The sequence below is a fragment of the Hydra vulgaris genome, chromosome 02 (assembly GCF_038396675.1).
Source record: "Hydra vulgaris chromosome 02, alternate assembly HydraT2T_AEP".
Lineage (NCBI taxonomy): Eukaryota > Metazoa > Cnidaria > Hydrozoa > Anthoathecata > Hydridae > Hydra > Hydra vulgaris.
The window spans coordinates 50,400,811-50,421,411 of NC_088921.1; the positions used below are offsets into that span (position 1 = coordinate 50,400,811).

The following is a 20,601-nucleotide window of genomic DNA, read 5'->3' on the forward strand; positions in this document are numbered from 1 at the left end:
TTCATCACCTTCATCCTTTGGTTTCATAAATTTTATATAAAGTTTTTGCGTTCTTTTAAACGATTTTATAAGATTACTCAAAATCCATGGATTTTTTAACTCTTTATTTTTTACTTCAGATGTTATTATTGGACAGACAGTATCAAAAATACATTTAAAAGTAGCCGTAAAGTTATTAAATGCCTGATTTTGATCCTTAGCTGAGTATACAATTTTCCAAGACTTCTCAAATAGTTTATTTTTTAAATTATCGAGATTTTTTTTAGTAAGGTTTCTTTTAGTGACAAGACATTATCACTATTAGATAGAATACCACAAGCAATGTGAAAAATGGGGAAATGATCAGAAAAATCAGCAATTAAAATACCAGATTCAAAATCAGAATTATAAGAGTTGTTTGTTAAAATATTGTTAATGGCAGAAGAAGTTTTTTGCGTAATTCTTGTTGGTTTACAAAATAGTAAGAATTATATTAAATTTAAGTAATGAATAAAAAATTTTTTTTTAGCTTGAGCAAAAAGTTCTCTGCGTATTCTCGTTGTTTCTTCGCTAAAATCTTCGTTAACAAATATATTTTTTCCTTTTAATTTACGAGCGTTTTTTAAAATTGTTTCTTTATCTTGCCAGTTGAGTATTTTGCAGACAATTATCCTTGGTCTTTTTTCTAACTTTCCAACACTATAGTAAAATACTATAATATGGTATATAAATCTTTATATTTCACGTAAAGTATAAAGTGTGTTTTCTTTGTGCTTTTAAATTTACTTATTTTTCTTGACAAAATGAGTTTATTTAAACGGACCTGTCTTGAGGAAAACAGGAGCAAAGTGTACCAGGTGTACCGGTATGAAGAGAGCGTTAAGATACATATGTGTCGATAGGGAACATTTTTTGTTAAGTTGCCTTAATTTTTGTTTGTTTGGTTGTTATAAATCAAACATATCAAATATATCAAACATATTTAATATACAATAAGTCATCGAACAAACAACGTCAAACTTTTTTATAGTGTTAAATATGTCGAATATTTAACCAGAAAGTGATGTTTTGCGGAAAGCATTAATTTTTGTTTTCATTTGAAGAAAGTACTATGAGTTGCATCGAATGGTTATTGAGGCATATAATCATGCTCTATCAGAAACAATATGTAAAAGTGTAGAAAATGGGTGCTACATGAATTAAATAAAGAACAGAGGGAAAACCGAAAAAACACTTGTGCAATTTTGCGCTTTTATGAAGTTAGAAATTCTTTTGAACCGAAAAAATTGGCGCGTTTCATAGTATCCAGATGACAAACCTCTCCAATAAGTTTCTTTTAATCCACATTATTCACATAGATTTGATCCAAAGTTTTTCATTTCTGCTCCAAGCTAAGTGCTCAAAGCTAACTTCTTCTATTTCACTCGATCTACTATTAGATTCTAAGAGCTATAAGAACAAGAACCTGTTCGCTGATTTTTTTTCTGCAACTTAAAACCTTCTTAAAGTGCGACTTAAAACCTTCTCAAACCTTTCTTTATTTTCACGGAAATGAACTCGTTCTTGGCCTCTTCGTGAAAGATCTGAGACACTGACATATTTGATTACTTGAAGAGCTTTGAAATAAAAGGTTGTAATAAAAATGAATTCAAATGATGAATTCATTTCCATGGGGGCACGTACCCACTCACTTCTTTTCTAAAAAAGCTATTTTTTTTTTTAGAGAAAATTTTAGATAGTAAACCAGCAGTTAGAACAAGGTCACAAAGCTTCTACAAAGATATGAAGGTTTCCCTGGTTGCTTAACCAACGGCTTCACAGCCTCAATGGGTACATTCCATCAGGTTTGCCAAGTTCAAGAAAAAGACGAACTAGTCGTTTCGGTCAAGATTTTTATCGAATAAGGTTTCCACTAAAAAGATTGTAAAGTAACAGAATCCGACCAAAATAGTTCTTCACTTAAAGTACGTGGCTTTGAACCACGGTCCTCCAGTACTGAAGCCAGAACTCTAACCACTACATTATGGCTGCTTACAATAACATTATCTTTATAAAAAGTGTAATATCCTCAGTTTATTCTCTTTCAGATGGCATAAAAATTAAAAGAATCCTAACCCAATTCAATATAAAAACAAAGAACCCAAGAAAAATAACTTGATTTAATAAAACTTTTTGTTAACGATTTTTTGCCTCCATTATTTGATGGAAGGTGCAATAAGCCATATCTTCAAAACAATAAACAAACTAGCTCATCCAGAAGAGATTGAAAATGATTTTAGTATTATAAAATCAATAGAAAATGGGTCATTTAATAGTAATGGTTGCAAAAAAAAGGGTTAAATATCATAAGTTATTTCCAGTTTAGTTAAAATCATTCAGGCTACTGGATTATTTCAGTGAAACTTTTAAAATGACATTTAATGACATTGAATTATTTAAGAATCATTGTTTAACTATGGTATTAGATTACGAAGTGACGGTAACACTTTTTTGAAAAGATAAGAACATTGAATTGCGTTACTTTAGTGAACAAGCAGGAAAAGCTCAATCAGTCAATACAAGGTCTTCAATTGAAAGCAGACGCTTTAAAGCTTAGAAAATTTTTAGCTGAAACTTTTTTTTATTTTTGTTGTTATTTTTACTATTTTTAAAAACTTTTTTCTTTTATTTTCTTGGTATCGTTCAAATTCTTGTTATGGATATAAAGTGAAAACGAAAATTGGAATGAGACTGAATTAAAAGTGCAAAAATTCTTCGAAGATTTACTTAGATTGAAAAATATAAAAATTGAACGGGCCCAAAGGACAGGGATTAGAGACTCGTAAAAGATTAGAACAGTTATTATAAAACTTCTAAATTATAAAGATAAAGTTACTATTTTAAAAAACGTCCAAAAATTAAAAGGAAAAAAAAATTACGTTAATGAAGATTACTGCGCAGAAACAATATTAATAAGAAAAGATCTAAAAGAGCGGATGAAAAAGGAACGAGAGCTTGGCAAGTTTGCAGTAATATCTTACGATAAACTAATCGTTCGAGAGTGGATTCGAAAGGAATAGTAATTATTATTTTTTTATTTTTATTAATATTTGTTATCTTAAATTTATATTTTGAAAATGGAAACTAATCGATTATTTAAGAATAACTTTGATAATAATTTTGAGAAATTTAAGCAATTTTTATTCAGTGTCAAAATTAACTTTCAAATCATGTCTAACCGAAACATGGTGCCGCGATAAGGAAATTGAAGACAATTCTAATTTTCAACTTAATAATTATAAAGTTTTGCATCAAATAAGAGACTCTGAAAAAACAGGTGGAGGATTATGCATTTTTATCCACAACTCCTTAGATTTCAAACTACGCAAAAATTATTTTGCTGTTACGCATGATTTTGAATTGTTATCAATTAAAGTTGTAAACAAGACTTGCAAGAACGCAGTTGTACACGTCATATTCTTCTGGTAATAAAAAAGCATTTAACAAACAAATTAAAAGCTTAATTATAAGCGAAGAATTATGTGGCAAATGCGTTTACTTCGTAGGCGATCTGAATTTAGATTTACTTGAATATAACAAAAACAAAGACGTCAGAACTTTTTTCAATATTATGTTTCAAAATGGATTTATTTCAACTATAAATAAACCTACTCGAATTACAAAAAATACTGCTACTTCAAGTTGAAGTAGCAGTATTTTTTGAAGTCTTCAATTGATCAAATTATAATTAATAATTTCAAAAACATAAAAATTAAAACTGGAATATTTATTACAGACATATCTGATCATTTTCCGGTTTTTATAACAGCGCAAAAATCGTTAAATCAACCTAAAAAAGTAAAAACTAAAAAACGAGTAATTAAGGACGCTTCTCTTGTGAAATTTATTAGCCTTTTATCGACAACAAACTGGGAATCCGTTTTGAAAACAAAAAATGTTAATGAAGCTTATGATAAATTTTATCATATATTTGAATGGCACTACAATAAAGCATTCCCAATAACAACTAAATTTATTAAAACAAAAACTCTACAAAATCCCTGGATAACACCCGGAATTATAAAATCTTCAAAAAAAAAGCAATGATTGTATGAGAAGTTCATTAAAAAAAAACTTTTAAAAATGAAACAAACTATAATCGCCTTTTTGTGACGATTGTAAAGCGCTCAAAAAATTTTTACTATAGTAGCCAATTGCTAAAATACAAAAATGATATACAAAACAGGGGCGGATGCAGAAAATTATTTGGGTACGTCCAAAAAGAAAAAGAAAAAAAAAAGGTCCTCTAATTCTATATGTTCTGAATTCTAAGAACATTTAGGACTTTAAGATTATGGTGTAGGGGGCCCCTTCCCCCCCCCCCTGGGTCCTGGCTGATACTCCATTATAAAGTTATACGATTACACATTACTGTTTTAAATTTATATATTTGTTATTTAAAAAATTCTTTACATTAGGTATAATAATATTATAATGAACAGCCGTGATGTAATAGCTGCATGTTTCAGAAGCAAGATATCCCTGGTTCAAAGAAAGCTTTGGTAAAGGAGGCACAAATTTCCTAGTAAATCCTCTTCAGCTACGCTCTGTGATAAGACTGTTACAACTAAGGGCACCTAAAAACAAAACAAAAAACGATCAATATGGAGTTATATAAAAATATATTTAGTGTCACATTCTAGTATTCCAGTTAGCTAAAAAAAAAATTGTAAACCGATCTTCATTCTTTTCAACCTTGCTGATAAACAAATCTAAAAAAAATAAAATCATAACATTTGTAATCATAATATAAAACTTTAAAAGAATGAACCGCAACAAAATCGATACACCTGAAGGTAACAGCAAAAAACATTGTATACCAATAATTAGTTCATGCCAAATTATGTTTTATAAAAATGTGTGGCTATGAAAATAGCCTTTTTACCTAGCGGTAATGAATTTTTTTTTTTAATTTTTTTACTTTTTTTATTTTTTATATATTAATTTTCTATTTTTATTTTTTAATATTTATTTAAAACTTAATCTACGATTATTAATTGCAAATTTATCAATAAATTTTTTGATATCTATTACTGACTCTGTATGAATATTCATCAAAGCTAAACCATTTAAGCGTTCCTCTACCATTGTGCTTCGCGTATAATTTTTCAGGCGCCGAAGCGAAGAAAATGTGCGCTCACATTCACATGAAGTTAAAGGAAAGGTAGCAAGTAACTGTAGAATAATTTTTATGTTCTCAAAGCCAGGAAAATTTATTGCTTTTAAAGTATCAGTAATATTAGAAGGGACATTACCTTCAAAATTTAACCAATAAGCTTCCCATAGGTCAAGCTCACCAGGTAAAGCTAGTGGATTTGGTAAATCTGCCCTGTAAAATTCACTAAAAGGTACTATACATTCTTTCCAACTAGTGTCACGAGAACTTCGAACTTCTGAAATCATTTTAGTAGGAACTAGGACAAGCGCTTTATAAAATTTTATGGTAGTGTTGTCAAACCTTGTGCCTAGTTCAGTACTCAGATGGTCTAACAAAGGAATTGTGATTGCTATTTTAAAATAATCAGAAACACATTCCGAAGGAGCATTATTTCTGTTTTTTGAAATAAATGAAGTTCTTGGCTTAGCTTCAGTAACATTTAGCTCATGGGCTATTTTTAGAGCTTGTTCATAGCACATTTGATGGTGTTGATCAGCTATACTTCTAAGCGAAGATATAACATCTTTTAATGCCCGAATAAGATTTAAACCATCATAAATACCATTACTCTTTGACTGCAACATTCGTGTTACTGGAAGAGTAATGTCAAAGACGATTCTTGTTATACATAAAGCAACAATAAAGTCAAAACCTGTTATTAACTTCAGAAACAAGGATGCACTGGAAGACGTTGAGTGATTAAAACTCTTATTAACATTTAAAGACATTTCTTCAAGACAAGAAACCAAAGGAATAAAAAGTTCTTGAAAAGTATCCAAACCATTAACTTTTTCTACCCAACGTGTTCTGCAAACATCTTTCAATTTTTTTTTACCAGCAACTGGAGCAGTTCTTTCAATGTGCTCCTCTAAATTTTGTTGCCTTGTAGGTGAAAGATTAAAAAAGTATGATACATCTTTAACATGCGCCAGAAGATTTTTGACATATTGAACATTGCATGATGCACAAATGGCTAAATTAAGTCTATGACTGTAACAATGAACATATATAGCTTTTTCATTAAGATTTAAAACACGAGATGATAACCCTTTGGTGTGTCCAGACATTGCTCCAGCACCATCATATGACTGTCCTCTACAATTCATGATATCCAACGAAAAATCTGAAATACTTTTTAACATAACACTAAATAATCCTTGACCAGTAACACCGTTAGTGCAATGTAAGAAACTAATAAATTCTTTTCTTATATTGAACTTGGAATCAACAAATCATAGTACTAATGATAGTTGTTCTTTATTATTAATGTCTGAGGCTTCATCAGCTATAATAGAAAAATACTTAGAGTTTTTATTTTCTCCACTTATTGCGTCAGTAACAACTTCTCCACAACACTTTATTAGTTGATTTTGTGATGTCTTAGATATGTAGGAAGCATTTTGTTGATGATACTTGAGATGATCTTCAAGAATTTTATCACCAGCTTGAACACGGAAATGTAGCAATTCAATAAAATTTCCTGAGTGTGATTAGAAAATTCACCATTTTCAGGATGAAACTTAGAGTCGTCTCTATCCCCACGTAAAGAAAGCCCAAGACGCCCACAAAGAATAATTGTTTCAATAATAGGTTGCAATAACTGTTGATTTTTGGAAATCTGTGATTGAACTATTTTTTGAGATATAATGTGTATTGATTCTGTTTTACAATACCAAATCGATGATAATGAAAATAAAACTTGAGCAGTTTTTACATGTAAACCTTTATTTCTGCAGACAGACTTTGTTTTTGCCAAACACATGTTTCTGAAAGTAACAAGAAGCATCATTCCAGCGATCATAAGGCTTACTAAATAATCTTTCAGCTATATTCAGATGGAAAATTGTGCCCAAAAAGTACACATGGTAAACAGAAAGCTCCATCAAATATATTTGAGTATGTAAGCCATGGAAATTTTTCTATCCATATAAATTGAAAACTTCGCCCATTTTTATTTTTAGGAAAAATAAATTTCTTACTAGGAACAAAAACAGATTGAACTAAATTTTGAAGTTCGGAATTATTTAAGTTTTTTGCAACATTTGAATAACTAGTATAGTTAGAAACCAAATAACCAATATCGTAATTATTGGAGGGTAAAGAAAATGGTTCACAAGAAGTAATTTTACTAAAATTGGATAAAGATGTAGATGATTGACTAGAAACTAGCATAGATTTATTTTTTATTTTTTCTTGCAAAAGATTACAATCTTGATGTTTAGATTCAACATAGAAATTTATTTTAGTTTATAACTTTTTGCCAATTCCATCGCAAATTTTGCGTTTTAAATTCTCTCTCATTAATAAAGGAGTATAATGGCTGTGTTGAAAAGGAGAAAAAAAATTTAAAATACCTTCATAACAAAAAAGGAGATAAAAAGATTTAATATTGTTTAATGAATTTATACAAGGTAAAATAGTATGGCTAAATAAACTTTAATACTTTGGTAGACCAAAATCTGGGTATAAACATTCTATTTTTTTGCTGCAAACACTTGACCATGCAAGAATACAAAGGAAAGAAGACCAGTTTTTATCATTACAATTATTAACAGCTTCCTCTTGTACCAACTCTTCACATTTTTTTCCTGTATCCAAAGAACTTAGGAAGACTGACAAAGGAAGAATGTTATCAAAACATAAAAAAGAGCTTGGATTATTATTAAAAACATATTGAAAAGTTGGGTGGTTATAATAAAAATCAGCGTTTAGGAAAAGTTCAATTGAGGTCAATAATCTTAAATCATTAACTATACAGTTATTCCCAGATAGACATAAGGAGATAGAACTGTATAGACAGTTTCCAGTTGTTTGAGACCTAAGATATACGTAAAATATAACAATTAAATAATTTTCATTAAATTCATTATGTGTATTTTTAAGTTTTATATTTATTAGTTTTATATTTATTACTTAAAAAAATCAATACATTGTATCAATAACAAAACAATTTTGAAATTTTTGTTTTTCTTTGAAAATCTTTGGAATAAAGATTTCATAACTTTTAAGTGTCTCATCTTTAAAAGAGTCAACAATATTGGCATCATTAAAAGAACTGACATTTGTTTCTAACTTTTTTTTCCAGGAGATTAATTTTATTTTGTCATTTTGCAGCATAGCTGTTTTGACTTCGTTATTAAGCTTCGTGATTTCAATTTCGAGCGACATTTTGAATATTTGGTAATTTGACAATTTTTTAAGTTTATGATTCCATTTATTAATTTTGTAAATTTTATATATTTCAGGGCGTATGTCTAAGGGAACGTCCGACAATTTTTTTTTATCAAATAAATCATATATATAAAAAATAAATTGCGAAGACTAAAATTTAAAAAAAGATACACTATATAATCATATAAAATTGGGGACGTCCATTAGTGTATTGTATTGTGTATTTGTTGTTATAATTTTTTTCACCTCCTGATAACCGTATAACAAAAGATTTTAATAAATATTTAACTTAGGGTGTATGTCGAAAGGGACGTCCAAAATTTATGTTAAGTAAAGAGTTCTATTAATAATTTTTTAAAAAATTAAATCCAAAATTAACAACAATTTTCCTTTTATAGTGAAATAAAATTGGGAGCGTCAATTAATGTTTTTCAACAAATATTATATATCAAAAATTGTTTTGACTTCCGGTTCATAACTATTTTTCTGTAAACTTCACTGATCTCAAAATATAACTGGATAGCTGGTTTTATTGTTTTTTCCGAAAAAAGTTGAAGCTAAAATTGGCCTCCCTAGATGGCGGCGATTTTAGTTCCTAGCGGTGAAACCGATATACAATTTAAATGGCTATATCAAATTACTAAAAAAATAAATAAATAAGCTTATAAATTTGTTCAAAATAAATGAAAATAAATGAATTTTATAAATATTAGAGAAAAAAAGAAATTATTTATTTGTATAATTGAATTTATTATTAAATGGCATTTACAAATTTAGTTAAGTCTTATGTATAAGTATTGGGAACTAAAAACTATAAGTCTTATAGTTTTTAGTTCCCAATGCTGTATGCTAAAAGGTTAATAACATAACTGTATGATAAACGGCAATCATTTCTACCCTCTATATTCTCTACTACTATATTCTCTATTTTTTGTAGTAAGATGCCATTTTGTACAAATTCTACATGAATTTTTTTTTTTTTTTTTTAGATTGTTCACCTCCCCAAGGCCCAATGGGGGCCACTACAGTCGAGGAGGCTACTCTTTTTTTTTTTTTTTTTTACTTGTTATTCGTGGTGCAACCCTCTCTCAACTCTTTAACTCCGAAACACGAACCTTGCCGAACAAGGCCGCTGCGCGGAGAAACTAAGTTGAGCGCGGTACTTCCAGGGACGTGGTGGGAGTCGAACTCCGAACCTCTCGCTTACAAAGCGAGCGCTCTTACCACTACACCACTACCGCATAATTGAATTACCACTACACCACTACCGCATAATTGAATTGTTAATTGAGTGCTGTGAGTATACAAAAACTTAAGGGTTCCTTCTAGAATTATATTATACTTGAATTCTATTATTGCATAAATTATTTGAATAAAATATTATTAGGTGTCACTTATACTGGTAAAAAAAAACCAGGTCTGAATTATAGTTATTTATAACAACTTTTAAAACAAATAAAAAGTAAATAATAGTTTCTTATAGTTTGAAGGATAATCACTCAATACAATTGAAGAAACAAATGTACTTAAAAATACATTTGTTTGAAAAAAATTTATTTATATCTTTATATAATGAAATGTTCAAAACATTTCCTCCTCTTTGAAATATCTCCTTAACTTTAATCAAATATCCTGCTTACCTGCTGTTAAGTATTATGGTTATATATTACAGCTTGCTGACTTTTTTTTTATATTAATGAACTGTAGCTGTTAAATAATTTTATAAATAGCTGTTAAATAATTTTATAAATATGTTGTTGAGTTTATTTGCATAATAGATTGATTATATGACATTAAATTCAAGAAAATGATTTGCTGAAAAATATCATTAGTCTTAAAGAGATTACTGCTACACAAATGATCTTGTATAATCGAAAAACTGATTTCATTGGATATTTGGCAGCAATTAAATCTGCTAAAGGTATTTCTTGACTGGGTTGAAAAAGAAGGTTCACCATTAAATTATTTATTATCATATAAGCTCAGTCAAAACCATCTAGAGCTCTTTTGGTGCTGTGAGATCTGCAGAAATGTTTAACAGCAATATCAATTGCCAACAATTCACATATAAATAACTTTTTATGCAAATTACCGTTCAATTTTCAAATGAAAACTGCAGCATCAGAGATAAAACTCATATATATGTTTTAGACGATTCTTTTGGTGATTTTAGTACTAAAATATCTTTTACTGGAATTGAATTAATAAGAAAATATGATTTGTTGGAGAGAGAACCAACAGTTAGTGGTCACCATAATGCAGATATTCCAAATTCAAACAATCTATTTGAATACAAAAAAACTTTGATCCCATATATTGCTGGATACGTAGATAAAATGACTTCAAAAAAAAATATCCTCATTAAATGTCAGAATGCACTAGTACTCCCTTTTCATTTAAAACAAAATAGCTTTTTAAAATTCAAAGATAGGAGGTTTGATTAAACCAACCATAAGTGATATATGCAAAGAAACAGAAAGGTGTTTCCTAATTAATTGGTTGTTTTAATAGATTGCCTCTTTCCAAATGAAATTGGAATTCAAAATGCATTAGCAAGTGCTGCTTTGAGATCAGTCGATTTCTTGAAAATAATAATTGATCTAGCTCCTCATGTTTGACTCAAATATAAGTGATAACAATATATTTTCCTTGTTTTAGCTCATTTGGCAGTTTGGCTGCCAAATTAACTAGAAAAATAAATATGTATATATATATATATATATATATATATATATATATATATATATATATATATATATATATAACTATATAAAAAAATTCTAGAAGGAACCCCTGAGTTGTGTGTACTCACAGAGCTCAGCTAATAGTTCATGCAGCATTTGTAAATTTGTGATATCTATTTGAAAAACTAATTTCATAATAGTTTATTTTAAAAAGATATTTAGCTGCCTACCATGCAGTTATGTTATTAACCTTCTAGCACACAGCATTGTGTAGTTAAGAACTAAAAGGTGCATAAATTGTATTATAAACAATATTAAACAAAAATTTATAGTAAAACTAAAATTAAAAGAAAGTAGTTAAATAAAAATAAACAAAATATGAATAAAATTATTTCAGTTTTTCAAACTTAAAATAATTATTCGAAAGTTGTTTGGAAATTGTTAACTTGTATAACTACTAATTCCTTATTTGTTCTTTACTAATGTTAAATAAACTAATTCTTAATTAAAAAAAACTTAAATTTTTTATCTTATTTAATAACATTTATTTATCTTTAAAAAAGCAAGATATTATACAAACTTATTGTTTAGAATATATTTTGTTAAACAATAGAGAAATTTACGTAAATATGTAATATTGCCTTTTTTTTTAATTATTGCTATGTAAAACCAAAAATTATATTTGAGGCATGTACATTTCATAATATTTATATATGTAAATGACATATAAGTTCGTAACAAAAATTTCTTCATTTGTAATCAACCGAAACTGTCGCCATCTTGGGAGGCCAAAACTGGCTTCAAAAAATTTGCCGCATACGCTATCCAGTTATATTTTGAGATCAGTGGTAAACTTTGAATCTCGCTTAAACAACTCGCTTTAAACAAGAACCCGTTACGCTATAAATATAACTGACTAATTTTAACCCGATTTAGGCCGGTGGCCAACATTAATTATCGCTTCATCCCGTTGGACACATCTAATAACTGAAATTTCTATATTGAATCAAGCGTTTCTTAGTATTAACATTTTAAAAATGTAAACTTGCCCCTTTATTACTCTGCAGTTTTTTCACAATCTATCATTCTACTTTCCTTTATCGTGCTTTATCGTTTTCTAACGATTTGTCTATCGTTGATAATTAGTAATTTACGGAACAACTAAAGCGACCGAATGTTATTTAAAACTTTATAATAAATCTTTCCGTAAAATATCTCTGTCACGTTTGGTTAAAAGTATAAACAAACAAAATGGCAGCTACATCGTTAAGCGTCAATATTTGTTTAATTCATTTTGATGTTATACCGAATAAATGCATTAAAAAATGCAGTACTAAAGCTATAAAAAAAATATTTAGCACACAAAAAAGGTGGTGCAAGCTTCGAAATAAAAATGGAGATGCGGCAAGATTTTCTTGTAGAACCATTAACGCTAAAACAGAAGAGGAATTCAACTCAATTGCAGATATTATTGAAATAGAAAGCTTTGCCATGGGTTATTTTTACCATTCAAAATGTTACGAACGTATTTGTAATGTTTTCAAACTTGAAAGAGCAGAAAATAATAAGCAGACAGAAAAAATTGACTGGGATGAACACCAACAAACTGAGCTAAAAGAATGTAGGAAAACTAATATAGATGATGAAATGCAACAATCGACATCTATAAATGCAAGCACTGACAAAGCACTGACTCAGCCAAAAAGAAAAAAATTTTGGTGTAGACAATTGGGTGAGAGTAATTATTTGTGGCCAGATATATGCATAATATGTCAAAAGAAACAAAAATGGAATAATAACAAGGTAAAATTGTACATTATTAACTAATTTTATTTAATAATCTATAGCTAATGCATACTTTTTACCATAGTTTTTCTCAAAAATCTGTCTTTATTTTATTTTTTAATTTGTTTGATTTGGTTGACTTCAATGGTGCGAAAATAAGTATTATTAAAATTAAAAAAATAATTTTTTGTTTGTATTGCAAACAGTTTAACAGGAAAATTATATTTTTACAATGTAACTAATTTTTTTTTTTTTAATTGCATTAGAGTAACTTTTTGATGATAACTGTTGAGAGGGTAATAACTGTTTAGAAATAATAATTTTCAATGCTGGTTTCAGGTATCTCTACAACAAACGCTTGAATCGCTCTCAAGATCAGAAATATTCTATTGTGGGAGGTGAAGAGAAGCAGCCAACTATAAATTCGATGAAAATATTCTTATACATATTAACGGAAAGAACTGTGTTGCTCTTGAAGTTAGATATCATCAAACGTGTTACATAAGTTATACAAAGTGTTTAGCAAATCAACACAAAGGTCAGCCTAAAGTTCAATATTACAATAAATCTTTTCATATATTTTCAAATGAAATAATAATAGAAAAATTAATTAAAAAGAAGAAAATCATGTTTATGTAAAAGTTGTTTAGTCTGTTTGTTTCAATCGTTTATCGTGAAGAAAATATTGATACCAGTAATTATAAAGTGTCCCGTATAGAACAGCATTGCATTTTCGAAATATAATAGATACAACTCCTGATTTCTTTTCAACATGGCCTCCATTATCTTCTGAATTCTCATTTAAAAATATAGAGAACATTGTACCACCTGGTTATTTAATTTTTTTGTTTGGCTGTTAGGTATTGATGATGAACCAAAAATTGAATCCTACATGTGTATAGAGGAAACCATTAAAAAAAAAGTTTTATCTTTAATTCAAGATTGCATTTATATATGTTCAAATGGGCACAAACAAACACCTAAATCTGTGGCATTGTCACAATGGCAACAAGGCAGATAACTGGATCAAAAGAGTTGATAAAAATATTGAGTGGTTTTGGTCATTGTATATCATATTCGGCAACAATGAGGTATGAAACAACATTAGCATTAACAACATTAACAACTATCAATCTAAAGGAAAATGTAGTTTTACCACAAGGTAAGATTAAACAATATCTATGATGAAAAATAATTTTAATTATAAAGTGATCAAAACAAGGCGTTATCGGTTTATACAATAAATTTCTGGTCTTCTAAATCAAATTTTTAATCAGAAACTAAAGACATATCACTGTCAATTTTGGTTTGGGACAACATCGATTTCGGTGAGGAAACAAGATCTGGGAAAGGAACTACTCATATGGCTAATGGAATCATTGTTCAACCTTTAAATATTGGACCAACCCAAGAAAAAAGAGAGGTATAAAGTGCGCACTGTAAGGAGAAAAACTAAAGGGACAGTTTTCACTAATTTATAAATACAATTTTTCTTGTCTAATCTTTGCTATGTTAGGAAAGATATATTAGTTCAATTGCAAAAAATTTGACCATAATTTTTTTTTCCATTGCCCTTTTGGGGTAAAAGACCCAAGCCCTAATTTCTCAAAAACTGCAGGGCAAAAATGGGGCAAGTTCCTGTTTTTCGTATCTTGGTACCATGCTCTAACAATATCGAAACAAAAAACTTAGTTATTACAAGTGTCCAACGAAAACTCATTTTTAGTCACATTTTTGCTATATGGCCACCGGCCTAATTCAACAAAACTGCAATATTATTTATAATATAAAAAAATATATAATTCGAAATGCAGTATATTTTATTAGTAACTTATTATTTGAGCATTACCCTTTTTTTTTCTCAGACCAAAATTATATTTCTGATATTTTTGGGTACGTCCACAAACGTACCAGACGTCCCCTAGATCCGCCCCTGCAAAAAACTTGGAACATAATGAAAGAGGTAAAAAAAATATGAGTATTAGTCGTTTACCAAAAAAACTAATTATAAATGACTGTGAAATTATTAACGACACAATAATTGCTAATTCGTTTAACCATGAATTTGCTAGCACAGGTCCAAGTTTAGCATCAAAAAAAATAAAAGTAAAACTTGCTTCAAGTCATACCTAAACTCTAATAATAATATAATGGGCAATAATATGCTAACAGAAACAGAATTGCTAGATGCCATGTACTTACTTGAACCAAATAAAGGTAATGGAGTTGATGATGTAAGCAGTAATGTAGTAATTAATTCAATGCCTTATTTAAAAATTCCGCTTTTGCATATATTTACGCTCTCTTTAAACCAAGGAATCTTTCCCAATAAACTTAAAATTGCAAGGGTAATACCTATACTAAAATCAAGAGATGAGACTAGTGTCTCCAATTACAGGCCTATCTCCATACTATCATGTTTTTCAAAGTTATTAGAACACATTATGTATAAAAGATTGTATTACTTTTTAGATGTAAACAATATTCTTTACAGTAAGCAATTTGGGTTTAAAAAGAGCTACTCTACTGATCAGGCTATTGTTCATCTTGTTCATGATATTTTTAAATCATTTGATAAAAATAAATATACATTACGTGTCTTTATTGATCTCAGTATGGCTTTTGACACTGTCGATCATAACATTTTATTAACAAAATTAGAAAACTATGGTATTAAACATATAAATATTGCGTGGTTTAAAAGCTATTTGTCAAATAGAAAACAATACATTTCTTATAATGAAGGTAAAACAACCAATATGAACATAACATGTGGTGTTCCTCAGGGTTCTATATTAGGACCACTCCTATTTCTCATTTTTATTAATGATTTAAGCAAAGCTTGTACTGAACTAGATACAATTTTATTTGCAGATGACACAAATCTATTTTATGCACATAATGATATAAATATTCTGTTTAAGTTAGTAAACAAAGAGCTATTAAATCTTACTGAATGGTTTAATGCAAACAAATTATCTCTAAATGTAACCAAAACAAAATATACTTTTTTCCATCGTTTTCATGACCGAGATAAAATTCCCTTGAAACTTCCAAAACTTTGTATTGCCAATCAAGACATAAAAAGAGAAACCACTTTAAAATTTATCGGCGTGTTTCTTGATGAAAATGTGAAATGGAGAGATCACATACAATATCTTGAAAATACAATCTCAAGGAACATAGGCCTGCTATGCAGAGCTAAGCCTTTTTTAAATCCAACTTGCTTAAAGCTTTTATATTTCTCGTTCATTCATTGCCATCTTAATTATGCAAATATTGCTTGGTGCAGTACAAATAAAAATAAAATAAAAAAACTATTTAATAAACAAAAGCATGCAATCAGAATCATTTCCAATGTGGGCCGTTATACACACTCCCAAGCATTATTTGTTAATTTAAATATAATGAATGTTTATCAATTAAATGTCTATCAAGTTCTTATATTTATGTTCAAAATTAATAAAAATATATCTCCTAAAATATTTTACCCATTATTCAAAATAAATCAGAATAGATATCTCACCAGATTTTCAAATAACAGCTTTATTCAACCCAAAAGTTATTTTGCGGCGACCGAATTTTCAATTTCTACTAGAGGGCCGAAATTATGGAATAAAGTATTAACTAATGAACTTAAAACAATTTCTATGCTAAATGAGTTTAAGAATAAATTAAAGCAAAAACTACAGATGATCGACGTAGCGCTCAGCTTTTTCTGAAGTTTTAATGAGGTTTGAAATATATATATATATATATATATATATATATATATATATATATATATATATATATATATATATATATATAAAATTATGGTTTATAAGAATTATTCACATATTTAAAGGTATATGCTGGTGTAAAAGGAAAGCTTCAGGATTATGCGTATATGCTTGCTTGCTTTTTAGTAATATAGTTTCTTTCTACAAATTCCTTTTTTTTTTTTTTTTTTTTTTTTTTTATTTTTTGTTAACCAACACAAAAACAAAAAGTTAAAGTAGGACTTTAGGACCGATGTTTTTTATTTCATTAAATCTTTAGAAAAACGTTTTATATTATATAGTGTTACGTTTTTTAATTTTTGTTATCTTACATTTACGGTATAGACTAAGGGGCTTGGTGATAAGACCAATTATGTCTTCTTCTTGCCCCTGCTATTTGTATTTATATTATGCTTTACGACTTTAATAAATTTTTTTTTTTTTTTTCTTGCTGTTTATATAAAAATAAAATAATAAAATTACAATGAAACTTTTATGTTACACAAAGAATATATATAAAACAGACAGGGGCTCAAAGAAGATACGGATGACTGGTGTCACCACAATCTTTTCATAAAGCCCCTTTACAATAACATTTAAAGCCCACATGGCTTTAATAAATTTACAATAAAATATTTTTTCTGAAAAATACTACGTGAAGAATAAAACTCAATAACATTTAATAACATTTAAAGCCCACATGACTTTAGTAAATTTACAATAAAATATTTTTTCTGAAAAATACTAGGTGAAGAATAAAAACTCATATATACATCCTCATATGTACACATACACATACACAAACACATATACAAACATACTTGCACACACATATATAAACATACTCGCATATATATCAGAAGTTTAGGAGATGCAATTTCATTTGTCGTTTAAAAGAGGAAGTGCTTTTCAAATCTTTTATATTATTATTTTTTAATTGATTCCATAATGACGGACCTTGGTTAATAATTGAGAATTTTGACACTTGTGATTTTACTCTGCTCAATTGATAGTTATGGTTGCTATTTGACCGAAGATTGTATTTTTTGGAAAACGCCAATGTAAAAATATCAGAAAATACTTTTGGCAGCAAGTTATTCTTATATTTATACATAAATATTAATATTTGAAGCGAATTAAGTTTTGATATATATAACACATACGTGTATTACATTACAGAGGAAGGGTTTTCTAATCTTTTTAAATAGTTAACCGCTTTACATGCGTGGTTTTGTAGCCTCTGTAATCTTATTAATTTAGTTTTGTGTGTGTTAGCCCAAACAATATTAGCGTAAGAGAGATGACAATGAACAAGACTGAAGTAGAGCATTTTGCGTGATTTATAATCAAGAAAGGCCCTAGATTTATATAATGCACTTATAGCAGATGATATTTTTGCTTCAATAAGACTGATATGTTTTTTCCATGATAGGTTCTCATCAAATATTACTCCCAAAAACCTTGTATAATTTACTCGATTTATTTCATTTTTATTAATTGACAGTTTTGGCAACTTTAACGGAAGATTAGTTGATTGTCTTATTTTATGGAAGAGAGTAAAACTTCTTTTTTCACAATTTGATGATAACTTATTAGGTATAAACCATTGGTTAAAGCTTTCCAGTTCAGTGTTCATTGTTTCGAACAATATTTTTACATCAGAATTGTTGTAGAATAAATTTGTATCGTCTGCATACATAATTAACGATATTTTATGAGAAGCTTTATTCATATCATTAACATATATTAAAAATAATAAAGGTCCCAAGATCGATCCCTGTTGGACTCCGCAATTAATATCAAGAGCTCCTGACTCCTCCAGGACAACAAACTGTTTTCTATTAAAAAGATAACTTTTAACCCACTTATATGTTAGGCCTTTAATGCCGTAATGCTTTAACTTTGAAAGCAAAATTCCGTGATCAACGGTATCGAATGCCTTAGAGAGATCGATAAATACTCCAAGTACTTGTTCCCCTTTATCAAAGCACATATATATTTTATTAGAAAGTTCAATAATAAATTTCATTGGAGAGTTCAATAAATTTATATGGCAAATAAAAAAATAAATAAAAAAAAGCTGTTTCTAAAGAGAGAACTCGTTTCTAAATAAACCATGGAAACGCACAATCACTTTTACTGGACAAAACTAATAACTCGTCATATAAAAATAATTTAAGGACCACTAGTACTGAGGATTTTGGTTTAATAGTGACATTAACTTTAACTTTGAGTTGCCATGGATACGTAAATCGCTTAGCAACCACATATTTTATAAACCGTAACAAAATTTAACTGGACAAAATTAATAACTTTATCGAAATACTCAAATACACTGATTTTTTTTTATACTACAAGTGTTGTACAATGTGTTGTACAATTTTTCACACTGATTTTTTATATACTACAAGTGTACAATGTATTTTATGTTTGGTTGATAGTGACATCTGAAATGTTCTGCAACCGCTCATTTTGTATAGTTACTGGATTAAGTGACTTACTTAAAACATCAAAGTTATAAACTAGACTAATAATAATGTAGCAGTCTAATTGAAAATTTTTTAATCTTCAAAAGATTGAGTACATAGTAGGGTGGTGTGAATTTTAGTTTTTTTTACAATTCGTTTAGCCTGGGTGTGCAAAAGTTGTCTATTCATTTCATAAATACTCTGGAAAAATATCAATGCTCTAGGAAATTATCTTGAGGTGCCTCAAGACCTTTAAAATTTTAATGGGTCCCTAATATTATGTAAAAAATTTTTTTTCAAAAGTATGTCATGTTGGGTCTCAAAAGAAGCAAAATTTTATAAAAATTTCAAAAATAACAATTATTTTATAAAAAATTTATTATTTAAGATTTTTTTGAAATTATAATTAAAAAAAAAAACTTTTTTCATTTTTAGTTTAAAAGGTCTTTTTTTCTGCAATAAACTACAAAATAACATTTTTTTTTTTTTAAATAATTGTTATTTTTGAAATTTTTATAAAATTTTGCTTCTTTTGAGACCCAACATGAAATACTTTTGAAAAACTTTTTTTTACATAATATTAGGGACCCATTAAAATTTTAAAGGTCTTGAGGAACCTCAAGATAATTTCCTAGAGCATTGATATTTTTCCAGAGTATTTATGAAATGAATAGACAACTTTTGCACACCCAGGCTAAACGAATTGTAAAAAAAACTAAAGTTCACTCCACCCTAGTACATAGCCAATTACTAATTTTAGGTGTTTTCATGCAGTTCCGGGTCTTTATTTTACATTTCTTGAAATTACTACATAATATAAAAAAGAACCTAAGACTTAAACCTATTTGTGTATATATTAATATAAAATTTGGTTTAAAAATGTTTTTCAAACCAAAACTCATGCATTCTGATAATTATAAAACAACTATAGCTTCTTTTTCTTTACCATCTTGGCGCAAACTACAACCTGATGAAAACAATTTTTCTGAAGATGAAAAAGATGCGGCTATTGGCGACAATCTTCTTTTCTTTGTATTACTATTTAAATAATCAAAATTCACTTGGGGTCTGTCAGATACTACAGTTGGGATTAGAGCAGAGTTATCTTCATCAATAGAAGCAGTTAGAAGAATACTCTTATTATCAATTACAAATTACAAAAATCGATATCGGTTTACTTTATAGCCATTATTTGTTATTCTCTTCGAAACAAATTGTTCTGGGATTTTTAAATTTGTGAGGGAAATTTAAAAACCCTTGGACAAATGAATTTTGTACATATGTAAAACTACCATGCCAATTTTGAAGTGTTGACCTATTGTCACTTTGGAGAAATAGTGTTTTTAAGTTTTTTTTTAAGACAGGCGAGGCATTTTTTATTTTTATTTTATCCTTAATTTCATAATTATTTGTGACGTTAGAATTATTTTGTTCTATATCTAGTTTTTGAAAAAATTGAGATTTTAAAATTTTTGAATAATTTAGCATTATGTTATTCTATTTTAATTATATTGAAAACACATAAAACTTTTAACGCGTTGTTGCATGCCGTATTG

The 20,601-nt window shown here is 28.3% G+C and overlaps 1 protein-coding gene across 1 annotated transcript; it reads right to left on the reverse strand.

Annotated features, from left to right (window-relative positions):
• Window positions 1-4,986: 4,986 nt before the first annotated feature.
• On the reverse strand, window positions 4,987-6,282 carry LOC136076118 (52 kDa repressor of the inhibitor of the protein kinase-like). The gene has a single exon (XM_065789584.1). The coding sequence runs from the start codon at window positions 6,280-6,282 to the stop codon at window positions 4,987-4,989; it is 1,296 nt and encodes a 431-aa protein (XP_065645656.1).
• Window positions 6,283-20,601: the final 14,319 nt, after the last annotated feature.

Coding starts and splice junctions, on each gene's coding strand:
- LOC136076118 (XM_065789584.1), bottom strand. CDS start 6,282: ATGAATTGTAGAGGACAGTCATATGATGGTGCTGGAGCAATGTCTGGA.